Raw genomic sequence first — 8,893 nt, 5'->3', positions numbered from 1 at the left:
GCAGTTTAGTCCCTAAACCTTGTTTTAAGCCCCTAACACTCCGTTAACTCGTTATTTCATGCGCCAAACTTCCTCCAATTAATCCCAAATTCGAGCACGACATCCTCCAATATACTTTCGCCAAGACATCTCCAAATTTCACGAAAATACTCATTCCTTCAATTATCCGTTCACATTCTCTATTCGAAGCTCAACGGGTAAAACCTTAATTTTCTTTTATTTATTGTGTGCTCGTTTGTGTGTGCCGTAGATTGCAGAGTACCCGAGGAGGAGCACGAGGAGGAGTTTGACCGCGAGCCCGAGCTCTAAGACCAGCACCGCGAGCAGGAGCTCCTGAAAGGCTTTGAGAACGGCAAGTCCAATCTCACCCTTTGATGCATATTTGTCCCAATTTTGCAAACACAACCTATTGGCCTGTTTTATAAAATTGCATACTGTTTTACTGCTGAAACATGGTTGGATAGCTATCCCTTGATTGTTATGAATATTCCTTGATGTCCTATAATTATCTCTAAATATGACTTGCTCTGTTTGGATGATAATTACTGCTAGAATGCTTAGGACCTTGTTACTTAATTCAATCATGATTGCAATGTGTTTTGTTAAAGAATAAATGCGTGAGTGTTTTTAAAAGGGAAAAAGGATTTCCGGAAATAAAGGAAAGAGATGCTTAGATGAGATGGATGGGTGTTTCTTGTGTGAAATGCCAATAAGTTGGGCTCGTACCTTTGTGGTTGAGCAAGGTTGGGAGATATCCATCTTGTCACGGTTAAGGACCGAGTTGATGTGTCATCTTGCCTAACCCAACCATCGTGCAACCACTCGACCGTTGTATGCGGCAACGACTTAGCATAAATCCCACTAGCTAGTCTATTAGTCATCAGGAGAGCTGGTGAGCAATGGGAGACCATGGAGAAGGAATAAGAACTGTGTGAACTTAGGTCCCAGTTAAGACCTCGTTGATAGACTATTGTGGAGGCTGCACAACTAGAAAAGAATACTCAACAATAGGTGAATCATCAACAATTGGTAAATTATGAACAGTAGTTACATCTTGGACAGCAACATTATCATTACTGATGTATTCTCAATATCAATAAAATACTCCACCTGCATACTTGAATTTTGCTAAATAGGAGCACTACTAGATAGGTTGTCAGGTAACGTAGCAGATTCATTAAAGATAACATTTTTGCTAATCACAACCTTTCGAATTTGTGGATTTCACAACTTATAACCTTTAACACCAGGTTGATAACCAAGAAAGATGCACATAATAGCTATAGGCTCTAATTACCATTATCAACATGAGCATAAGCAGTACAACCAAAAACTCTCAATGCGAATAATCAGCTGGAGAACCAGACCATACCTCAATTGGAGTTTTCTTGTCAATGGCAATACTAGGTGAATGATTAATAAGATAGCAAGTAGTGGAAGTAGCTTCAACCCATACGCTCCGCTACACCATTCTGTTGGGGTGTATAAGGAACAGTGTAGTGTCTAACAATACCTTTAGATTTGCAATATGACTTAAATTCATTAGAACAAAATTCCATGCCATTACCAGTGTGAAGTTTTTTAACCTTCGTTTTAGTTTGGCTTTTAACCATAATCTTCCACTCTTTAAATGTTGAAAATGCTTCTGATTTATCTTTCAAGAAATAAGGTCATACCTTTCTAGAATAATCATCAGTTATGGTCAACATATAATGAGCACCACCAAGAGAAGGCTTGCGAGATGGTCCCCATAAATCCGAATGCACATAATCAAGAATAACTTTACTAGTGTGAGTAGAGGTATTAAACTTCACCCTCTTGTGTTTGTCAAACACACAATGCTCACATAAATCCAACTTGTTGATGCTATGCCCATCGAGAAGTCCTCTCTCACTCAACATTGCCAAACCAAGCTCACTCATATGCCCAAGACGTATATGTCAAAGATTAGTAGCATCAGAAGTAGATAATGAATTAGAAATTACAGTGGCATCACTTATAATTGTAGTGCCATGAAAACGGTACAAATTTGCAGATTTCAAATCACTTTTCATAACAATAAGAGAACCTTTTGACACTTTCAAAACTCCATCTCCACCGGAGTACTTGTACCCTTTGCCATCAAGAGTAATCAAAAAATAAGATTCTTACTCATATCTGGAATATACCTTACATATGTCAAAATTCTAATAATACCATCATGCATCTTAATTTGGACAGATCCAATACCAATAATCTGACGTGGACTATCATCACCCATTCTAACAAAACCACTTTGGATAGAATCATAAGTGATGTACCAATTTCTATTAATGCATATATGAAAGGAAGCAGCAGAATCAAGAATCCATTCATCACCATTATTTGCACATCCAGCAAAAGCAACAAGAACCTCAGAACCATCTGAACTACCATTCGTAGCAGCATCAGAAGCGTTACCTTCTTTAGATTTACCTTTCGGTTTATATGTGACAGTTCTCTTTTCCTTGTTCTGCAATTTATAGAGCTCAGATATAAAATCGATCTTCTTCTTGCAATAATTGCATAATTTCTCATCCTTATCTCTAGACCTTGAACGACCCCTATAACCATTCGACCTCTTGCCTCTATAACCATCATCTGATTTCTTTTGTGTCCAACCACGAATAGATAAAGCTTCTCCATTGGAAGCGGAACCTTCAGAAGACACCTTTTGTTTCATCTTTTTCTTGGCTTGCAATACCTCATAAACTTCATTCATTGTTAGAGTATCACGACTATATAATATGGTATCTCTGAAGTTTGCAAAAGAACTAGGCATTGAGCACAAAAGAATAAGACCCAAGTCCTCATCATCATATTTTACCTCCATACACTGTAGGTCAGCAACGATCTCCTTAAAGATCGAAAGATGGTTAGGCACAGAACCACCTTCTTGCAACTTGTGCGTATGCAACTTCATATTCATATGCATCTTGCTTGTCAAATCTTTAGACATGCAAATTGACTCCAATTTGAGCCATAAAGCAACAACAATTTTTTCCTGCAAAACCTCTTGCAAAATATTATTTTAAAGATGAAGATGAATATGAGACAAGACCTTACGATCTTTCCTCTTCTCATCATCGGTTCAAGACTTTGAATCTTTGCTCCCAAATTTACCAAGCGCATCATCCAAATCAGCTTGCGTTAAAACAACTCGCATCTTAACTTGCCATAATGCAAACCTTGTATCTTGATCCAACAGCGGAATATCATACTTCATAGAAGCCATTGAGAAGAAATAACCAGAAGAAAATAATCTACAATAAATAATCTAGGTATAATATTGTGTAACCCTAGCAATAATCTACAGCTTTCTGGTACACCTTCGTGTACGTTTAGCATAGTAGCTAATGAATCTTCTGGTAGCGTTCCCGTGTGCACGTAGCACAATTGCCCAAAATCCAGAAGCAGCGGTGCTTCTCCTTGCTTACCGTGCAACAGCAACGCCCAGCGGTGATCTCTGATTTCTCCGGCTGACGAACAGCACCTCGATAAACGCGTGGTAGTAGAATTCGTGCGGAACAACGCCAGCACAGTAGATTGGAACAGCAGTGGCTGCTGTTTTTTAGACGGAAATCGAGAGGAGAGATTCTGATAGAGCTTCGACTCCACCTTGAGCATTTAGTTCCCAACTTAGGAGTGGTAAAATTGACATTTTGCTATAAATGTGTAACTGTAGCGTTTCGTTTGTATTTGTGAATTATTGTCCAAACATTGACTAATTAGGCTTAAAAAATTCATCTCGCAAAGTACAATAAAACTGTGCAATTAGTTTTTGATTTCATCTACATTTAGTACTCTATGCATGTACCGCAAGTTTGATGTGATGGAGAATCTTCTTTGTGCATAGTGTTAAAGTTGGGAGTTGGGGGTGAAGTAAACAAACGCTTGAAACTCAGCGACTTGCAACGACAACGGAAAATCAATGCCGTCCTTGAACTCTGCGTCGGTGAGGGCACACAGAACAAACGCGTCTCGGCGAGACACAGAACACCTTGACGAGACTATAAGGTAGCAGATCGGCTCCGCAGCCGCAGCGCGACGAACAGGACTGAAACCTACTTTTTTTAGAGGCTGTTTGGATACGAGGTGCTAAACTTTAACAGTGTCACATCGGATGTTCGGATGCTAATTAGAAGGACTAAACATAAGCTAATTATAAAACTAATTGCAGAACCTTGTGCTAATTCGCGAGATGAATCTATTAAGCCTAATTAATCCATCATTAGCAAATGGTTACTGTAGCACCACATTGTCAAATCATGGACTAATTAGGCTTAATAGATTCGTCTCGCGAATTATACTCCATCTGTGCAATTAGTTTTATAATTAGCTTATATTTAGTACTCCTAATTAGCATCCAAACATCCGATGTGATAGGTGTTAAACTTTAACAGGGGTGTTCCAAACACCCCCTCAATCGAATCTTATAATCAGATCTGTACCACTTATTAATAGATAATGCGAGAATAAATTTTTACGTGAAGAATCCTTACGGAAAAAAACCATGGACATCAATCGGCAATCTTCCATGTAGAGAGAGTTATAAAATAGGGAATATAAAACCGTCTTGCACTCCCCGTACGCTTACAAAATGTATATTTAGAGTGAATAATATTGACCAGTCTAGATCAAATCATCTTCTCGTGTTCACATCGGTTGAAGAATCCAGAACCATTTGATACGGCACGGCAGAAGTCTAGTTCGCCTATAGCCTGAACGCACCAGCCGAGCGACCGGATTTCGCCTTCTTGGGCAATCCTTCATCAAACCATTTGGCACGGCACGTGCATCTGTGCAGGTTCACATGCATGTGGAAAGTCGAAAGACCACTATATATAATCCCATGCTCGGCTAGTTACTCGAACCATCAGACAAAACCGCCCAGAGCTACGGCAGAGCAAGAACAGAGCCTTTGTCTAGGAAAGAAAAAATGGCCACCACTGCCAGAGCTGTAGCCTCAATGGCGATCTTCGTCCTGGTTGCTCTCTCCGCCACCCACATGGCGTTCTCCCTCCGCCCCGGCGCCGGCCTCGGCGTGTGCCGCGCCAGCGGCTACCTCCCCGGCCGGTCCGGCAACTGCGAGAAGAGCAACGACCCGGACTGCTGCGAGGACGGCAAGAAGTACCCGCAGTACCGCTGCTCGCCGCCGGTGACGGCGAGCACCAAGGCCGTGCTGACGCTCAACAGCTTCGAGAAGGGCAAGGACGGCGGCGGCCCGTCGGAGTGCGACAACGCGTACCACAGCGACGAGGAGAAGGTGGTGGCGCTCTCCACGGGGTGGTTCAGCAACATGGCGCGCTGCGGGCACCGCATCAGGATCAGCGCCAACGGCAACTCCGTGTACGCCAAGGTGGTAGACGAGTGCGACTCCGTCCACGGCTGCGACGACGAGCACAACTTCGAGCCGCCCTGCGACAACAACATCGTCGACGCCTCGCCGGCGGTCTGGGACGCCCTGGGGCTCGACCAGAGCCTCGGCATGGTGGACATCACATGGTCCGAGGAGTGAGAGCCTGTGATCGGGTTGTGTCTGCTCTATCTGGTGTCACTTGGCACATGCTGTGTATGTAGAGGATACATGTCTTGGGCTCATTGCCTGCATTAGCGTACTGTATGCCACGTCATTACTGCATATATGGAATAAATAGTGCATGCAGCATATAGTGAGCACTAATAGTGAAGGCCCGCGTCGCTCCTCCTCGGGCGACACGGGCGGAACCCTAGCGCCCGGCGCCGCTGCCCGTGCCGCCCCCCCTCTTGCCATCGCTTGAGCGGTCGTTGGAAGCCTGCGCGGCCGCAAGGATGGTGGCAGCAGGGCTACACCGCCCTCCTCCTCTCCTTTCCTCTCCCTCGCGCTCTCTTTGGTGGTTGGTCTCGTCCATGGCGGCGGCGGTTGGCTCGGCCGTCCGCGACCAAATCCGTCCGTTCTCATTGGTGGATGGCCTCGTCCATGACGGCGGCGGTTGGCTCGGCCGTCCGCGACCAAATCCATCCGTTGGCCTCGTCCATGGCAGCGGCGGTTGGCTCGGCCGTCCACGACCAAATCTGCCCAGTGAATGGTCGGATCCGCACCCCCGGCCGTCGGATCTGCTACCCGGGGTCTCGGCATGTCGGGGACATGCGGCGGTGGTTGTTTCTTGCGGCAGCAGCGGCGGAGCCCATCGACGGCAGCGCCGGCGGCTGGCACCAGCGCCCGATGTTGCCCGGCAAGGGTGTGCAGCGCGGCTGGCGTGCGGCTCAGCTCAGCTCGGCTACTGCGGTGTCCGCTGATAGGTGGCGCTCTCCACGGGGTGGTTCAGCAACATGGCGCACTGCGGGCACCACATCAAGATCAGTGCCAACGGCAACTCCGTGTACACCAAGGTGGTAGACGAGTGCGACTCTGTCCACGGCTGCGACGACGAGCACAACTTCGAGCCGCCCTGTGACAACAACATCGTCGACGCCTCGCTGGTGGTCTGGGACGCCCTGGGGCTCGACCAGAGCCTCGGCATGGTGGACATCACATGGTTCGAGGAGTGAGAGTCTGTGATCGGGTTGTGTCTACTCTATCTGGTGTCTCTCGGAATTCGAAATTGGCATTGGCAGCTCCGAGTGCTGGCTATTCGGAATTGAAAATCAAGCCTAGTACCAATCGGTATTCATTCTACCATGATCCCAACACCCTCAATGCTGAGCCAAACCCCTTTATATTTACCAATATTGTCTTCTTCCCGTCCCTCGCGCCTCTCTCGCACCCCTTCCTCCTATGTGAGCTGCGCCATCACCCTCCCCTCCCTCCCTTCACCGATGAGTCGTGCTGCCCTCTCCTTCCTGCACCGGTGAGTCGCGCCGCCCTCCTCCTCCCTCCATCCATCAATAGCCCACGGCATCCCTCTGCTCCATGGATAGCGGATCTAGATCACTTAGAGGAGCTCTGGGGCAGGAAGCTTGCGCATGATAGTAGCAAGGAGGAGCGTCGCGGTGAGGCTCATCTGTCTCCCACCTCTCCCCCATGCGGCCATGCCTTGGCAGTAGCATGTGCTCCCCTCCTCTTCTCCGCCATTGAGCTGCAGCGCACCGCTCCTTTCGCCATCGAGCTGGGGGCCACGCCGCTTCCCTCCACCACTGGATCGATCATCCCTTCCTCCAACGTCCACACCGCTTCCTTTTCTCCATGGGCCGCAGCAGGAGCTCCATGACCAAGCAGAGGGTTGGATGGTGGAGAGAGGATAGATGAGCTATTTCTTCCTTTTGCACATCCAAACGTGAATCTTCTTGCGATTCCAAAAGGCAATACAGTAGCCATCCAAACAATAGAATTTGAATTGTGGCCCTTTTCAATACCATGGATGAATTGGTATTGAACCCAAATCAATACCAAGTCCTCCAATATCAACACCCAAACACAGGGAAATTATGATTTCTAATTGCTTATTAAAATGAACATATGTGTTGTACTGATGATCTAAAGGAAGAAGTCTCTTTTTAGCCCAACTATGGGTCGAGTAAAGTTATCAAGTTTAAACTTGAAAATATTTCATTCCATCCATCAACTATTTATTTTTTCAACCTTACTCTAAAATTTAGAGTGCTTGGTGATGTGGTCTTGATGTGGCCGTGTGACGACATGAGATGAGGGCTAAAATAGCTATTATATTTTAAAGGAAGAAGTCCATTTTTGGCCATCCAACTATCATCTTGGTTTGGTTTTGACCATCAAACTGCAAAACCAGACATCTTTGACCATCCAACTATTAAAACCATTCATATTTGACCATCAGGCTATTTTGGTCAGTGGTTTTGCTGACATGGCTGACCCATGGCATTGGGGCCCACTTGTTAGCATTATCTTCTTCCCATTCCTCCCCTTCTCTCTCGTCCCTCTCCTCTTCCCCTCTACCGATGTCTCTCGCTCTCCTCCTCTATCATACCCCTCCCTCCCATCCCCTCTCCCGCAACCTACGCTCGGCTAGGGGCGCGCACGCCTGGGCGGGGTGTAGCATGGCAGGCGACAGCATAGGTGCGCGGGGCCTCGCAATGCAGGCCGTCGGAGTAGCATAGCGGCGTGGTGCTGGGCAATGGCGAGGAGTAGCCCGAGCCCAACCACAATGCTTCCACTCCCCTCCACCGACCTCGTCCCCAACCTCACCCACCGCAGCCTCATCGGTGGAGCTCCAAGTGGTGGTGGCTCAGGCAGATGGGAATCCATCAATTCCCGGCCGGTTGTTGGTCGACGCTCGACATAGGTGGGTCAGGGGCGAAACTGGGGAGGTGGACAATCTTTGGGGGAGGCAATGCGGAGAATATGGCCAGCGCACAAGCTCGGAGCGGCAGTAGCAATGGCAGGTGGCGAACTCGCGATTCCCGATGGTAGGGTTGCTGGTGCTTGGCGTGAAGTGGTCGAGGAACAAGCTTGGGAGGTGGAGGAGGTTCCCGCCGAGTCGATTTGGGAAAAAGGAGGAGACGGCGGTGGATTTGAGCGGCGGACAGAAGAGGCTCGGCTCGTTTTGTTTCTTTGCCATGGACGCCGGCGGCGAAGGCGCTCCAGGCCCTCGAGTCTGCGGTGGGCTGCGCTGAGGGCCACGCCATGCTGTGAGAGGGTGCGGAGGAGGCCATCCCGGTGGTGGTGGGAAAGATGATGAACGTCGGGCACGACGATGGCCGTGGCCGCACAGCTCGCAGGCGGGCGCTCTAGTGGCGGTGGTGGGAAGAAGAGAGGAGAAAGGGGAAGGAAGGGAGAAAGAGGAGAGAGAAGAGGAAAAAAATCTAACATGTGGGGTCCACTGCCATCTGTCAGCCACGTCAGCAAAATCACTGGATGGCGAAATGTTAACGATTTTAGTAGTTGAATAGTAAAACATTTCTGGTTTTAGTGTTCAATGGT

General features: G+C 47.5%; 1 protein-coding gene across 1 annotated transcript; it reads left to right on the top strand.

The window, feature by feature from the left end:
- Positions 1–4,987: 4,987 nt before the first annotated feature.
- Positions 4,988–6,549, top strand: LOC101772158 (putative ripening-related protein 5). The gene is made up of 3 exons (XM_004986410.2): positions 4,988–5,532; positions 5,599–5,614; positions 6,301–6,549. Exons 1-3 carry the CDS (start codon positions 4,988–4,990, stop codon positions 6,547–6,549), a joined length of 810 nt encoding a protein of 269 aa, XP_004986467.2.
- Positions 6,550–8,893: the final 2,344 nt, after the last annotated feature.

The sequence above is a fragment of the Setaria italica genome, chromosome IX, assembly GCF_000263155.2.
Source record: "Setaria italica strain Yugu1 chromosome IX, Setaria_italica_v2.0, whole genome shotgun sequence".
In the NCBI taxonomy this organism is placed as follows: Eukaryota; Viridiplantae; Streptophyta; class Magnoliopsida; order Poales; family Poaceae; genus Setaria; species Setaria italica.
Note: the sequence above shows the minus strand (reverse complement) of the source record. Positions and strands in the feature narration are given on the sequence as shown.